The following is a 17,131-nucleotide window of genomic DNA, read 5'->3' as shown; positions in this document are numbered from 1 at the left end:
AGGTCAAGAAACCAGGACTCCCAGGTTAGTTAAGATCTAAGCTGCCACCATCACCTTAAATAACTGGCATTTTCAGGCTAGTACTTCAAAGACGAGTCTAACACCCAGCACAACCATCCCCACCAGTTCAAAAGGCAGGCCCCTTTTGAACTGTGGCTGAGGTCCTGATGAAGGAGATATGATTTACTATAAGGAATAAATAGAAAGGTATTCTCTCAGAAGAATCCATCAAACACATGTATCTAGATAACTCATATCTAGGCAGCACTTAACTTTCTCTCTCTTTTTTAAAGACAGCACCTGATTAATGTGGGGGATGGTTGATTTGAGGTGGGGAGGGAATACAAGGATTACAATATGGATGGATTTCCTGGTGGATATAAACTAATACATTCAGCAAGATCATTTCCAAGGAGGGAGATCTTAGTCTACAGTCCTCTTCTGCCCTCCTGAGGCTAAGAGGGAGGAAAGTTCAGAGTCTGATGCCCACCCATCCAAAGCAAAGGGAAACTCAGCCCACCAGAATGGATATCTGGCAATGACGAAGGGGAAAAGTCACTACTTCTTTCTTTCCTCTTTTCTGTAAATTCTAAGTCTATAAGAGCCTACAACATTTAAATAGATACTGTTCCTAGTCCTGTAAAAAGTAAAGAAAGCCCACAGAAATATTTTCAACCAAATCTTTAAGATATGAAATACATGAAACCAGAGCTGTCTGGCACAGAGCAGCTTGAACGTGGCTTCGCCACACAGACTTTATAAAGTCCTCAATTCCATACACAGTACATGAACAGTGAAACACCATGGCTCCAGAAAACAGCTCCATAAAAAGAGCATGCAGTTCTCAAAATCTTGATACCAACACTGCTGCTCGGGGCTTCAAAAGGCCATTCCTGCCTGACCACCTTAAATATTTGTGGTTTTGATCTGGCAGCATCTCTGAAACTAAACACACACACTTTCTCAGTGTAAGTCTGCTCACTGTAACTATATACCACTTAGGGAACAGGAATTCAGGAGAGCGTAACTGCGTAATTAGGCTCCAACACAATCGAGCCTTTGATTTCGTATCTACTTCTGAAAACTCTCGGCTGCTCTGAGTTTGGCGATCCCTCCAAAATCCAGTCCGGTCAGAAGTGTGAAAAGCAGCAACAATGAAGTGACAATTTAACTTCCGAGCTACTGGCAGGTCCTAGAACAAACAGCTGGGGACAGAGCTCAGAAAACCTTCTTCCCTCCCGGCCTGGAACAGCCCTAGAATTTACCTAGCAGCAGCAGGCAGGCCCTGGCTCTGCAGATGGCCCTTTGTACAATGTTTCCACCTCTGACCAACTTGCAGGCTTCTGAATGTATCTTTTTAAGGAAAAGCAGAGCCACAGATCTCCAGAGCTCCAGAGCTAGTTTGAGAGTGGGCTGAAAGATGCCAGCAGCAGAGAACTTTCAGGACAAAAACGTTTGAAGGCACTTAAGGTCCTCTGGGGGCTTCCCCAGTGGCTCAGCAGTAAAGAACCTGCCTGCAATGCAGGAGCCGAAATAGATGTGGTTCGATCTCTAGGTTGGGAAGATCCCCTGGAGAAGGAAATGGCAACCCACTCCAGTATTCTTGCCTGGAGAATCCCATGGACAGAAGAGCCTGGCAGGCTATAGTCCATAGGGCCACAAAGAGCTGGACACGACTGAAGAGACTGAGGACGCATGCGAGGTCCTCTGGTGACTGGTAAAATAGGAGGGTCTTACCCTCATAGGTGTGCTCTTTGCCCTCCAGATGTTCACAATAAAGGAAAAAGGGCAGGGCAGTTATCCGTGAGGGAGAAAGGCAAAGAGCAAGAAACAGATACTGAAAAGCATGCTTGTGCATATACATGCTACATACATGTACACAAAGTGTCCCAAATATCCCCTGACCAGAGTTCTATACGCTTTCTTAAAGATTTTCCTTAAAATAACTTGGAAATTAAATGAAGTCATATTTTTCTCCACTGAGAACTTCTATCTTGACTTCCTACAAAAACCTTAATATTGAAAATGGGAAAAGGATACAAGGGTTTGTAACAGTACTTTCACTTCCCCAAGGTAAGATACAGAATGCAGACTGAGAACTCTCTCTATGTCCTCAAATGAGCTGAAATCTTTCACAATTGAGGGACTTAATGCAGCTTCCCATGACCTAGAGACATTTTAAAAAAACTTCCAATTCACCCAACATGACCCCTGATGTGGACAAAACCAGGGACACTCTTTCAGGACAGGAATGGCAGCACATCACAGGAGAAGCCTCCTCTCCCTCTGATGCCCACAGCTGGCACAGGGTCAGCATGTCTGGAAGCTATGACTCAGTGGAGCTGGAGCCCTGACTTCCTCCCCCAGCACAATGGTGGACCTCACAGCAGCAGAATAAGTGCAGAAGGGTAAAACATTAGCAGCTGATGCTTTAAGACCAGAAACAAGGTTCAGTCAATATGCCAAACCAAGCATGCAACATTCCCCTTTATGCCCCGTCAACCCCATTCCCCAGCCAGGGACCCCACACGAATCACTCCAGGGAGATGGCTCTCACAAGCTGCACGCTTTCTGAGAAATGGGGCACAGCTGACACAGCCACTCATCGGAAGGCAGACTTACCGCCTTTCCCCGTTGTGCTCAAACTTGATTCTGACGTCACTCTGCCAAAGAAAGGATGGACAAGTTAGTGGGTTTTCTGGCCTGTGTCACTCCTGCCCCACCCAGGTAGCCTCCAGCTGCCCTTCAGCAACATTAGGCAGCATCCCTGAAGGCTCCTTTGGAGCTTCTCTGCCCTGACAGCACTCTTGTCACTGAGTTCTAACCTCTGGGGCAACAAAGGTCTTGGGACAAGAACCCTCGGGGTTGCCCAGCTCAGGAGATCTGCTCTGACATGTCATCTCTAAGTTCACAAGCTCTATCTCCACAACTGGCTCTGGAGCTGCTCCCACTATGTCACCACCTCCGGGCCAGGATACCATTCCTTCTTGGCTGACGTAACTAAAAAGAAAAAGAAGTCTTCATAGTGATAATTCTAGCTATACGACCACAACCAAGTTACTTATCCTCTATAACTCAGTTCTTCCATCTGCAGAATAGGGCTAAATACCTAACTCACAGAGCTGTTATGAGAACTAAACAAGAAAATGTAAGTAAAATACTTAATACACAGTAGACATGCAATAAATGGTTGCCACTGGTACCAATGATTTCCACTATCCTATCACGGCTGCCCTAAGTGGGAGTAGAGTGGCACTCTGGACAAATACCTTATAATTGCTCCCAGTTTTAGCCTAGATGACGATCAGGGTACCCTATAAGCTCTGGGAGAACAGGGATCATGCCTCTCTTAATTCCGTAGCTCCAGGGACAAGCAAACGTAATGGTATATAATGTTTGTGCTTAACAATATTTGTTAAATGAATTCATTGACTGAAAAACACAGAGTTGAGTATAAGTATCAGAAACAACAGAAAGAAGGGGTGTTAGAAGGTTAAGGAACAAATCAGGGAGGAAGAGATACTATAAAGGTCAAACAAATAACTTGAGGGAGTTAGAAATGATAGGAAAAGAGAAGAGATACTACAGAAGAACAGGTACAAGGGAAAAAGAAAACTAAGATTGTCAGGAAACCAACAAGCAATAGAGATAAAGGTAAGAAAGAGTTCATAGTCAGTGAATGAAAATAATACTGAGACAGACCAAAGACTGTGGCTTTGAAGAAAGAAGAGGGTTTCAGGACATCTGAAGATGAAGAACATAGAGCAGGCAGAGAAGATGACAGAAAAAGGAGAAAGCTGAAAGGTGGGGCAGGTGCACAAAGGACTTCCCCTTTCCAGGAGTCGGGAGGGCTAGAATTCTCTTCCAGTCAAAGGAACTAGACTGATGATTCTAACTTACACTCTACAAATTTACACTCTAAAGACTCTAATTACACTCTAAAAAACCCTAAAAGCTTTTGTTTATGTATATGATATCTACAGATATTTGCCTTATTACAAATTAAAACTAAGAAAACTTAAATTTTATTCATCTAAAAATAATTTAAAACCATTATGTGTTAACATAAGCACTTTTTAAAAACTGTATGTTTTTTAAAAAGTGACGTGAGATGGAGTGCCCTGGTGGCCTAGTGGTTAGGATTTGGCACTTTCACTGTGGAGGCACAGGTTCAACTCCTGGTCAGGGGAGTATCCTCTATGCCATGAAACACGGCCAAAATACTGGGGTTGGGGCGGGGAGGGGAGAAAGAAAAAGTGAAGCAAGAGAGTGGGAAACTCTTTAATGCATGGCTTCATAGGAGATGGCTGGGTTCTCAGATCAGCTTCTGCTTTCAAACTATTGTGACAACATGTATCATGTAGCCTCTGGAAAACTCTACTGTACTTTTTTTAAGAGTATGAGGGTGAAAAGGGCAAAGAACATCTTAGTACTATTATGAAAATAGTTTTAACCTGAGGGACACCCTAAAGGTTCTTGGGAACCTGGGAGGGGACCCAGAACACACCTTGAGAGTCACTGAATTAAAATATAAGAATACAGCCTCTAACCCACTATTTTAAAGTCAAGGAAATAGAGGCTTAAAGAGCTGCTGCTGCTAAGTCGCTTCAGTCGTGTCCGACTCTGTGCGACCCCATAGACGGCAACCTACCAGGCTCCCCCGTCCCTGGGATTCTCCCAAAAAATTCACATGCTAAACAGTGGACAGCAAAGCTCCCCGGAGTAACACGCCTGCACTGTGACAACTCTTCAAAATACAGCCCTGATACAGCCCATTCACCCTTCGATTTAACATATGGACCACTTTATCCATCATCAATAATATGACAGTAGCTGACATTTATAGAACATTTACTATGTACTACGCCTTGTTCTAAGTATGTTACATGCATCAATTAAACTAACAGGAACTCCTACGATCCCTATTTTACAGGAGAAACTGAGTTACAGTGAAGTTAAATAAATTCTCTCAAGATCATAATGCTTTAAAAGAAGCCTAAATAGGCTACAAGGAGAAGGCAATGGCACCCCACTCCAGTACTCTTGCCTGGAAAATCCATGGACGGAGGAGCCTGGTAGGCTGCAGTCCATGGCAGTGCTGAGAGTCCAACACGACTGAGCGACTTCACTTTCACGCATTGGAGAAGGAAATGGCAACCCACTCCAGTGTTCTTGCCTGGAGAGTCCCAGGGACGGGGGAGCCTGGTGGGCTGCCGTCTATGGGGTCACACAGAGTCGGACACGACTGACGCGACTTAGCAGCAGCAGCAGCAAATAGGCTACAACTTAAGTGTTACACAGGCAAGGGAGGTTTATTTTACTCACAGACGCAGGGCCTCAATGGAACACTGAAGGAAAGAAAGAATCACAGGATCTTCTGAAACCTTACTTTTCAGAACTCATGGAGGAGATGAAGTAATAATGGAGTCAGCATCAGATCGGGTGGTGACCGCGGGAAGCTGTGAGGGCTGGGGAACCAGTAGGGGAGGCTCTGGCTGAGGCTGTGCATGGTTGGAGGTAAAGAAGGTGGAATGGGAAGGCAGGGTGCTCCACCTGGTCTGCATTCTAGGTGAAAGAGACTGTGTGCGAGTGTGAGTGTGTCAGATGGAAAGATGCGCCACACTGCAGAGGAAGTTATGCGGCTTCAAGGTTTTATGAGTGACAGCAGTTTTGCCAGTCTTCCTTTTCTCCTTCCCCTCAAGTTCCCATGGGAAGGGCCTTCCAAAGCACAGTGTCTGCATCATGCTGCCACGCTCAGACATGCCACCTCCAGCTTCCCATACTGTCCAATTTCACACCAGCTCTAGAGGACCCCACGTCTCCACCACAGTTTGCAGTCTGTCTGTCCCTACAGGTAGGGTGCCACGCCTTTCACCTACAACATTATTACAGTTAAGTCCCCTACATACCAATAAGTGCCGTTCCAAGAGCACATTCGTAAGTTTGATTTGTTCAAGTCCAACAAAGTTAGCCTAGTTAACCAACTAACACAATCAGTTATATAGTCTGTACTGTAGTAGGTTATAATACTTTTCACACAAATAATGTAAAAAACATAAAATGTAAACATCTTTAATCCTATAGTACAGTACCTTGAGAAGTACAGTAGCACCAGCTACATCACCGCCGCTTTTACACTTGTTTCTGCACGTCCTGGGCTTGAAATAAAGCCACTGTACTACTGTACACAGGACCGCATAGCACACAAGAGCACAGCCGCCCGCAGAGGATGCACGTGCGCGACAAGGTGTGCCAGGCATGTGAACTAGCTCACGTGACTGAACATGGGAAGGCACATTCGCATCTTTGAAAGCTCACAACTTGAAGGTTCATCTGTGGGGCACTTACGATATTCAGATGCACCTAGAAGGAACTCCCTCCGTCCCTTTGTGGGACTAAATGAACTAAATTTATTTCATGATGGGACATAATCCAAATGCTATTCGACATGAATTCGGTCAGAAAGGGAATTAAACTTTTGCCTCAAACCACAAATCACTCCTACTCAAGACTAACCTAGCCTGTGATTAGCATGCAGTGTAAACAAAGACGCCCAGTCTTCTGAGTCCTGTGTCTGATGTGGCTACAGCATTTCCAGAGCAGGATGCAGGCCCGTGACTGGTTTCCATGTACCACATGGTGTGCCCAAATCTGCCAAGTTCCTAACCCTGGGTTTCCCCTGTCAGGGCTGACTAGAACAAGCCATGGACAAGAAAGTTCAGCTAAAGCTCTCTGGATTCGACTCCTTCCGGCCACCGTTCTCTGTGTCCCTCTGAGGCATTTCACATTGGTGGCTGTGTCCTCCTTGCCTCTGTGACTCTGCTCAACCCAGGGAACCTGCCACCACTCTAACCACTTCTGCTTCTTTGCTGGTTCCTCTTCCTCGTGCCTTCTCCCACCCCTCCCCTCAACACGTGACTATGCCTCAAGGTTTGAACTTTTGGCCTCTGGATTTCTCTCCTTCTCTTCACTTCTTCTCCTCGGTAGGAATTAAAAAATCAGGTCACCTCTAAATAGAAGATTCCCAAATCTCTATGTCCAGCCCCAGCTTCTCAAGCAAAACGTCATCCATCTGCCATGTAAATGAGGCAGGTAAGTCGTCGTAAGGAATGGAACACTAGAGTCAAGTTGTCTGCTTCAAACGCTGGCTCTATGACCTCCCCATTATGACCTTGAACATGACTCTCTGTGACCCAGTTTCTTCATCTGCAAAGTGAAAACAGTGGCAATCTGTCTCGTGGAATTATCAAAATAATTAAATGAAATAATTGGGGAAAGATATGAGAAGAATACTTGATACACATGTTCAAAAAATGATAATACAGGTCCATTTTCCTTTAGCCAAACCCTTGGAGCCAAAAGTGTTTCAGAACAGTGGTATGTGTTATGTATGTTAAGTGATGCCCTTCTTGGGAGAGGGTAACAGGTGGTGCTCCCATGGCAGAGGCAGAACACACACAGACACTTCGTGCCCTCCTCTACACTGCTAAGCCTCTCCGGAAGTTAGTTTGGGGCTTTGTAACTAGTTCTGACAAATAGCTGGGGACAAAGTTGAGTTCTGCACTCTCTTCCTTGGCAGCCACATGTTCCAGGTCAGAGGAGCCACCCTCAATCAGGGTCCTGACGTGGCTGTGGGGAACACTGTCACCTCCTTCCCTGCACTGGACACAGCTGTACAGTCACTGAGATTTACCTGTTAACAGCAAAAGTCAGTTTCTGTATTGAAAAGTATGAATATTCACAATAAGTGCAATAAATAAAGACTGTAAATAGCCCTGTGTCCATTCAGGCCAAGTTTTGCTGCCAAATGAGTTTGCCAGAAATTTTAAAATACATAAATTTTAAAAAGTACCTTTTAGTTGGCAGTATTCTTTGGATTTCAGAACTGCAAAGCAGTGCACACACATACCTGCACACACAATCTCAGTCTTTCGCTATAATTGCAAACTCAACCTGATCATGTGTCTGAATTAGCTACCCTCCCTAACTAGTCCCCCTTGTCAACGGTGCCACTTATAATACTGGCTACAGGCTCAAACCTTTGAGCTCCGTTTGATTCGTTCCCTCTTTTCCCTTTCTCAGCAGATGACAAGACCCTGCTCTCCCCTCCAGAGACTCCCAGATGAGACTGCTTCCCATTCTCTCAGTCCTCACTCGCCTCGAGTCCCTTTCCCCTCCTGAACTCCTGAAGCAACCTCTGCACTTCTCAGCTCCCCTCTTCCAGCACGTTCTACATGCCTCCAGTCTCAATCATCTTAGCCACTGCTTTCACCACATCCCTTCTTTATTCAAAAAGTAATCAGCGATACCCATTACCTATGGAATAAAGTCTAAGTTATTAACTATTATTCAAAGCCCCCTGGAACTTATGCTTACTTAATCATCTCACATTGTTTGTTCTCAAAGGGAACCCTCTCTCCAGCCAGATCGATGCCCGCCTATTTCCTGAAATACGCCATATGCATCCCTTCCCCTAGGCCCTTAATGATGCAGTCTCCCACCGCAGAGTGCTGCATTTCCTCCTCTCCACCTGACTAAACTCCTACACATCCTTCACTGCTTGGCTCTGGTGCCACCTTCTCCGGAAATGACTCTGTGACTCCTCTGGCCCAAGTTCTGGCCCACCTTTCACTTTCCTGGCCGCCTTCACCTCTCAGAATTTGTACCATATATTTAGGCACAGTCACATCCTACCTTAGTTTCTTTTTTTTCACATGTTTCTCATTTATAATAAGACTGCGTGATTCCTAGGGTACAGGGAATATAACATATTTCTTTTGTCTAAGAAGCTTGAGTATAAGCTCATGTTGAACTGAAAGGAGAGATGCCACAGCTGCTGAGAAAAAAGCACTGGTACAAAAATTCAGGCCTAGGGAGGTTCAAGTCCCCGGCCCACCAGAGCCAGTATGGCAAAAGGAAGAGTAAGAGCCATAGCCAGAAGGCAGTGCAGGCCTCCAGGCTGGGCTACAGTCTGGGAACGGCAAACGGGCAACAGGAGTGATCAACGATACCAAACTTAAGTAGAAAAGACCTTCTCAAAGTCTGAACTCAACAACTGAACATGTAATCCAAGAAGATTCTCAAGAATTCAAAAAAAAAAAAAATCAAAGTGTTTATTAAACAAAGGTCTGTGAACCTCTGACCTGGCAAAGGCCCCCACGAGCCAGTATCTCTGGCACCCTCTCTCTGACTCTGTAGCACTCCCATTCCCCCACATTGCTATGTACCTTTGCTGGCCCCACATCTTTGGCACTGGAGTCCTTATTTTGCCAAAGATAGTAAATAGATGAGAAGAAAAGAGCACCAAAAATAATTTTATTTGTGTGACTCAGAGAAGTCCTAAGAGATCGGTGGAAGAGGTGATTATAGAGCAACCGTCTTCCTGCCCCAGTTCTTTCTCAGTCCCCAGTCCTAGCGCTGTGCAAGGCATTCAGTGAGGATGTGAATAAATCAGTGATGAAACGGTACATTCATTACTTACTGCTACTTAATTAAATATCACAGAAAAGGAAGCTTCTTACGAGATAGAATGTGAGACTTGTACACTGCATTGTGTTTTATTTTCAAACTAGCCAGCCTATCTTATCAATAACTCTTGAAAGAGAAAGGAAGTCCTGAAGAGTCAGGTCTATCACAGTAAAAGCAAAAGACAATCCTCTCAGTCCCTGACACTGCTGGCAGAACAGCTCCTAGAATTCTCCTCCTTTAGAGCTGATACCAAGAGCCTGCCCTTCTGGTGCCTGCTATGAAGAAAACAACTTTTTCATTCTCAAGTACCAACTAGTGAACATCTCCGTTCAAGCCTCTACCTACCTCTGTGATAAGATTCAAGGAAAACAGGAATCTGTGGTAATAAGGATTCTATTTCTTTCTTCACTGGGATTTTCATATGCTAGGTTAGTTGCAGAAGCCTGCAAAGGACCATCTGATTGATAGTAATGCCAATCCAATAAAGGCAGAAAACCTTAACCTTTTCAGCTCCATGAGAACAGAACTGACGCAGTCACTACTGCTTTACACCCGTACCTTGTGTTCCAATGTATAAAGTGCTTTATATTCTATGAGCTCACAACTTCCAGAGGTAAACAGAAAAACTGAGGTTCAGAAAGGTCATCAGACTCACACATGGTAAAACTACTGTGACCAGGGGTCAGAAGACCTGGGTTGCTTCCTGGCTGTACTTAAAACCTTTGCATAAACACTTTGAGAATTTTTAAAGTATAACACACATGCTTATATTGTTGTTATTGTTGTTAATTGTCGTTGTTGACAGCATTCTCCAAACTATAAAATTCCACGTTAATGGATTATTAACAACTCAATGACTTCTGGGCCAGTGCTCCTTTCAGTACACTAAGCTGTCAACTTGGAGAAATAGCACCTGTTGCTAAAGCACTGCAAGTGATGACTTCTAAAGAGTCTGCACATTATGGCCTACAGAGCCATCCATGGGCCCCAATCACACCTAGGGTGAGCCACACCGATCCAAAAATGTGCAGCCAGCTCTAACCAGGCGGTAGGCTTCCAGGGACCTAATGGGAAAACACAAACCGCACAGATCCTAACTCCTATCAAATAGGTGGATAACCAAGCACGTCATGCCCCTGTACTTCCACAGCTGCTCAGAACACTTAGCTGTTCTCAAACCATTCTCTTTTCTCCATTAATCGCCTAGTTTGTTTACTCAGGGAGGAGGATGTCTGAAGTCTTGCCAAGCAGAGATATTAAATTAGGCTTTCCCATTCTTCCAGGCCTCAGTCCCAAACAGTTCTGTCAGTGAAGTCCCAGCTCCTGTGGCATTCCTTGCTGTGCCAAGCCTGAGCCCCAGGAGGCTACCATTCTCACTCTGAAGCGCTGCTTGCCCGTACGAGCACCAATCTATCCCCAAACAAACCACCTTTCCTACTGGCCAAAATACTTGGTTTCTTTCAACCAGGACTCTGCAACCTGAATCTTTAGCCCAGTGTGATATTTATTAGACCAATTTGGCATCTTTTAGCCATTTAAATTAGGTTTTTGATCTTTCAGTCCTCTCTCCTCCTAAGCATGGACCTTCTGGCAGAAGTGGTAATGAAAAAACTGTTTATTCCTATCCCAGGCCCAAGCAAACAGAAGCAAGAATTCTTAAAAAGGGAATTCACTTTGTAAACTGTAAAGTCCTACAGTAACAAACTATTAACATCTCAAGACTCTTAGGCTGGGCTCTTTTCATTATATCAGGCTGTAAACACTTGTCCCCTCAATGGCTCTCACCACCCCCATCTTACCCCATCTCACACTTCCTCAGAAATGCATTCACTAAGACTTTCTTTCTCCTTCTGCTTTCAGGATTTTGCTGAAGAATATTTCTCCTGGTCAGAAGCTGAACATCCGCTACACTTCCCAGAAGAGACCACTCTACAACCTTGACTTTATTAACAGCAGAAGCTAGTCTGATATTTTCATTGTCCTTTTACCTAAAGTTAGCATAAAACTTTGAGCTTCAATTTCTAAACAGCCATGATAGTTCCACAGGTTCACATTCTCCCCAGAACCCCATGCCCTTGGATTAGACTATTAGATAGGTTTCCCACTGATGAGTTTTTCACAATGTGTAGAAACCCATGAACTCATGACCAGTCCATGGAGGATGAATGTACACATCTCCAAGGATGTACTCAATTTCTTGCCCAACAAATCAATAGTCCCTTATATAAAGTTGTGCTAGGACCATAGCCAATAGCCACATGTCGCTATTTAAATTTAAAATAATTAAAACTGAATAAAAATTTAAATTCAGTTCCTCAGTTGCTCAACAGCTACGTGTGGCCAGTGGCTACTACACGGGGCAGCACAAATATAGAACATTTCTATCACCACAGAAATTTACTGTTCAGCAGTGACACAGGCTGCTTATGAATAATATTGTTGTGAGAAACGGTAAGAGAACACAGGTAGTGAGTAACCAGTGCTGCCTACAAATCCACTAAAACAATTTGTCCAGGATATGAATTCCATACACTTCCAGCACTGCAAGATTTAAAAGCACATCTCAGCTTTAATGGTGATTTTATTCCTTACCAAAAACTTCTTTTTCTCACTGGCCCCTGCACATGAGCTTGTTGTGACTGTGGGGCTGTTCAGAAGGGCTGAGCTGCTGCTGTTGTGCTTTTTCTTTAAAAACAAAAAAACTGAGGTTAATAATTTGTATCCTTCATGCTGCAGAAAAAGTCTGATGATATTCAAGTAAACTGTGGATCCAAATAGCTAGTATCTCTTGTTAAGATTACTTCCTGAGAGTAGTCAATCTTCTTCACAGGCTTCTACTTCTATAACCACTGCCTTCACTCCCAAGAACACAGCGGTAGGCACAGTAAAAGATCAGGATTTTCTAATAGTAGCTTTAATACCTTCTAAGCAGGATTCCTAAACAGTAACAGACCACTTCACTCCTCGGCCGGGTTCTTTCGGGCATTCCAACTCAAGAAAGCTTCCCCTTTTCACCTACTAACTGATATCCACGCTTACAGTCCCATTTGGAGAAGGATCAGCTGACTGGAGCAGCATTAGCAAGCACACTCCACATAGGAAGACAGGAAGGAAAGTGAGGTCATTAGGCTCAAGCCTGGGGGAGGGGATTCGCTTCTGGTAAAATGCTCCTTCCAAAAGCAGCTTTGAATAGAAATGTTACAGCAAGGGGGAACCCACACAATCAGAATAACGTATGAAAGCAGTTCAAGAATGGGCCCTATTCTGTTGCTCCCCCAGTTTACAAGGTAACCACAAAAAATAAAAGCAGCTCTCTAAACTACTCCTTCCGCTATAACTGAAACAAAAGGACTTGGGGTCCCCAGTTTTCCTAAAGGCAGGAAATACTCTGGGAGGTTACATCTAGCAGACCTCAGACAGAAAAAGGTCCAGCTCCTTCTACTTTCTCCAGGAACCAAGAGTGCTTTTGAAGAACTGGTAGACAAGGTGCATATGAGGAGAGAGAAGGTCAGCTGACAACCAAGAGAACCACAGGAGGAAATCATCAAACACGCTGAACACAACCCTCTGATGCCCACTAGAAGGAAGGCTCCCCTCACTCACGCCTCTCTGCTGCCAGAGGACCCAGCAAACAAGGAGGTCAGCAACACTGAACAGGAGAAGAAAGTTCTCAACAGTGCACAAGCTGAAATGTTAACAAAATAGAAACTATTTTCCTAAGAAAGCACACAGCTCTCAATAAAACAGGCACTCTCAATTACCTGAGTTAACTAGGGGAAACAGCTGTAAATAACAATAATAACAAAATCACTCATTCTTACCTTCAGAATATATGATGTTTTATTAAATATATTTCCCTTCCTAATTACATTTAAATAAACTAAAATCAATTAATTCTTCCTGAGAATATACTGTTTAAAGACCTTCTAAGCTAGAGATCATGCATCTGGATAAAATATTTGCCAAATGATAAGTAAAGGAAAAATTCAATGAATACTGTCCTCATAATTAGCAAAGAAATTACTCTTATTCTCCACAAATGAAATACTATTTACAAGGTCAGAGGCACAAGGCACTGGGACTCCAGATCATGACCCATACCTGTGGGTACACATCACTCACCTACCATTCAACAGACTGGAAGAGGAAGGGGCCAACAGCATTTAAACCTGTATTAGAGTATCACTGGCTTCTCACATATTTCCCATCTGAAACTCATCCCCAACAAAGTTAGTTAACAGCCACAGCTGCACACACCTGCCTATTTGGGTGACCCGTGTCTTTGCTCTTCATGGTCTCATATCCAGGCACCCGGGGACGTCGGCTCATCTGGAGGGCCACCAGGTCCTTCATGATCGAGTTCAATGCCTCCTGCTCGTCTGCAAAGAAAGAGAGCACATGGGCTAAGACACTTTAAAACAGATCACAAAAGAATGTACTTTCACAAATTGTATGACTCATACTCAGGGAGTTTTGCCCAGGTGAAATGACAGACCCTGTAACTAAATGACATAAATTTGCTATCTGTGAAAAGAGGATAACTGAGATCAGACTATGGCAAATTGAATTTTAATAGATTCTAACAGCTCTCCAATCAGATTTCTGGCAGCAGTATCTACCTATTCACTGGGAGTGAGAGAGGTACTCAAACAAACCAATTCTTTCAGTGCCAGAGAAACTCAACCAGGAAAAATAGATGAAAAGTTGGAGTGAAGTGAAGAACAACACAGCACAGTGTAGCAGGGAACTGAGTAGAAAGATGAATTCACGGAGAATCAATTATGAGACAGAATCAGTCACAGACCTATTCTTCAAGTATTGTAGAAGAGTATATTTAAAAGGTACCAAGCAAGGCTGCTGCTTTGAACAGAAGTTGTATCACAAGCCTAGCCTTTGAATGCCCCTTCCCAACTCTTAACAAGTTTACAGGCCTTCTGCTTCCCACAGGGAAGTCGAAAGGCAGTTCTATTGTTTTTCTTCCCTAACCAAGCAAGCAGTGTATTGTCTCTGCCTTATTGGTATTACTTTTAATCCCCCTTTCTTGAAATAGCATAGAGCACTAGAGTTCTCATGCATTGAAGACAACTGGCCAAAACCCGAGAACCTAAAACCAGGCCAATTCTACGTTTTGCCAAATTCTCCCAGGTCCTTCAAGAGATCCTTGTCCACTCAAATAGCAGTGGGAGGTTGAAAATAAACAGGTCTGTTGATCTGCAAAGAAACATGAGGAATGAGTTGTTATACTTGCTTTCATGACAAGTGAGTCACTTACGGACTTGAGGCACACCTTAAAAGAAGCAAGCACAAGACTCCACCCATAGAGTGTGCCTATCTTCTGCCCTTTATCACTGTCCCTTGAAAATATTCTAATACCCTGTGTACAGGAAAGCCCAGCATGAAGCATAGGAAGTAAATGGCATCATCCGCCTCTCCCCTTGTCCTGGACCAAATCTGCTCAGGTGCCCTACTTGCCCTCTGAGGAGGTGCAGGAAGGAAGGAGAAGGGTACCCATGAAGAGATCTCTGCCTGCTCAGAAAAGTAAAATTAGATTCAAGACTTCTAAGAAAAACACCATTAGAGTAGCTTCCTTACTAATTCCACTTCAAAATACATACAAAAGTAAGAGTGATACAGTTGTAGTACAAAAAGAATGAAGTAAACGAGGTAATGAATGAGGACGAAGCGGGTATTTACACAAAGACACTTATTAAAAAATTAAAACTCATACAGCCCATCAATTATTTTATATTTTCTCACAATTTACCCGTAGGCTCCTTAAAGAGAACTTGCTTGGTTTTTGTTTTTTAACCTTTAAACCAAGATTTTAAAACTAGAGTGTAACACCTAAACTAGAATGACTGGCTTATATACATATAATATAAATATACTCATTTATATTGGAGAAGAAAATGGCAACCCACCCCAGTATTCTTGCCTGGGAAATCCCATGGACAGAGGAGCCTGGTGGGCTATAGTCCATGGGGTCGCAAAAAGTCGAACACGACTGAAGCAACTTAGCATACACACGTGCACTTATATTAAATTTAACATAAATAATTAAATATATATGTATAAAATTATCGGACCAACTATAATAGTAAATGAGGGCTTCCCAGGTGGCTTAATGGTAAAGAATCTGCCTGCCAATGCAGGAGACGCAGGTTCAACCGTGGGTCAGGAAGATCCCCTGGAGGAGAGCCTGGCGAGCTACAGTCCATGGGGTCTCAAACAGTCAGATACGACTGAGTGACACATGCACGCACTTCACAGAAAACTGGGATCACTATGATTATGACTAGATGGCACTAGACGGGTGGTTTCTGAGGAGCAGCCACTGATAGTCCTAACAGCAGAATGCACGTGATTTTCACTATCAAGGAAACCAGCCTTAGAACTGAGAATAGTTGTGTCAACTCAGATATTGAAACAAAATGGATGTGTATATTCACACACAGATACACACATGCTTTTCAAATCACATCTGTGACAAGTATGACTAGAGAAATTGTTTCTAATTCTGTATAAGATGATGCTATTATAAGAGCTGGTTTATCAGGTTGACAAATTCTGTTTCCAGGAAGCTAACCAATTCCTGGCATTACTTAACGGATAAACTTGTTTGGTAGTTCCAGCGCTGAGAACACACTGGAGGAATGGTTTGGCTCTATCTCCTGGAATCCAGGACAACCGACACAGTGAAACACAGTTATAGAATCTGCTGTTGTGTCAGAGTCGCATACATTTCTAGAAGCAAACTGGTTCTTAAACTGATAATTCAAACTGAGGAGATGGATAGACGGGAAGCACATCAAGTGGTTCTTTCAGGCATTTCTTCCTGGATTGGGATTTTAACTGAATTATCTGTGCTACCGTATGCATTCCTTAAAAAAAAAAAAATTAACAAATAGTTTTCTTAGAGTGCAGCAGTTATATGGACCTTGGAGTCAGAAAGACTTGGGTTTTAAGGAGCCCTTAGACAAATCATTTATTCTCCCTAAACCTCAATTTCCTCATCTGTAAAATGTACATAATAAAAGTATCATTACACAGAGCTGCTGTGAGACTTAAGAGGGGAAAAAAACACCTTACAAATTATTTCTCATGGTACCTAATGCTGAAAAAATGCTGGCTATTATCATCATCAATGGGGAAAAAAAGGTTAATGGGAAAAGACTGGAGGCCACAATCTATCCTAATACTTAATTTTATTTTAGAATTTTTATTAATCATTAACAATAACCATTTACTGACTACCTATCATGTATTATACATTAGACAGTTTTGAAAGATACTTTCAGATAACTCAAACTCTAGGCGTAAAAAGACAAACAACACACATACAAGGTTATGCAAATAAAGAGACCGAATTAGACAAGATACAAACCAGAATACATAAACACATGCGTAAAAAAGTTTTTTTACCACGTGAGTAGCAAGGGGTTATATAGATAATTTTACAGAGTAAAGATTTTTTCAAAAAAGAAAGCTGTTCCAGCTATGGATGAGAGCTTTATAAATGAACTGAGGAGGAGAAGGGACGGTGAAAGCAAGTGAACAGCGGAGGAAAAGAGAAGAGGCTCAGGGACTGATCCTGAGTGAATACTCACGCCAACAAGAAGAGTAGGAAGAAGATGTGCCAGCACAGACGTCTTTAAGAGAACTA

The 17,131-nt window shown here is 43.2% G+C and overlaps 1 protein-coding gene across 7 annotated transcripts in view; it reads right to left on the bottom strand.

Annotated features, from left to right (window-relative positions):
- The window catches only part of MAP3K3 (mitogen-activated protein kinase kinase kinase 3), a 61,138-nt gene that overhangs the window by 38,637 nt on the left and 5,370 nt on the right, over positions 1 to 17,131 (bottom strand). For 4 of the 7 annotated variants that reach the window (XM_070773751.1, XM_070773750.1, XM_019980562.2 and 1 more), the window contains exons 2-4: positions 13,726 to 13,847; positions 12,061 to 12,153; positions 2,623 to 2,663 (exon numbers count right to left, since the gene is read on the bottom strand). In XM_070773751.1, coding sequence (XP_070629852.1) covers positions 2,623 to 2,663; positions 12,061 to 12,153; positions 13,726 to 13,821 — 230 coding nt within the window. In that variant the 5' untranslated portion in view covers positions 13,822 to 13,847. The remainder of the gene's footprint in view (positions 1 to 2,622; positions 2,664 to 12,060; positions 12,154 to 13,725; positions 13,848 to 17,131) is intronic. The other 3 variants (XM_070773754.1, XM_070773753.1, XM_070773752.1) reach the window with 1 other exon arrangement.

Source organism: Bos indicus, chromosome 19 (assembly GCF_029378745.1).
Source record: "Bos indicus isolate NIAB-ARS_2022 breed Sahiwal x Tharparkar chromosome 19, NIAB-ARS_B.indTharparkar_mat_pri_1.0, whole genome shotgun sequence".
Taxonomy (NCBI): Eukaryota; Metazoa; Chordata; class Mammalia; order Artiodactyla; family Bovidae; genus Bos; species Bos indicus.
The sequence above is the reverse complement of the archived record's forward strand: the minus strand, read 5'-3'. Positions and strand labels throughout refer to the sequence as shown.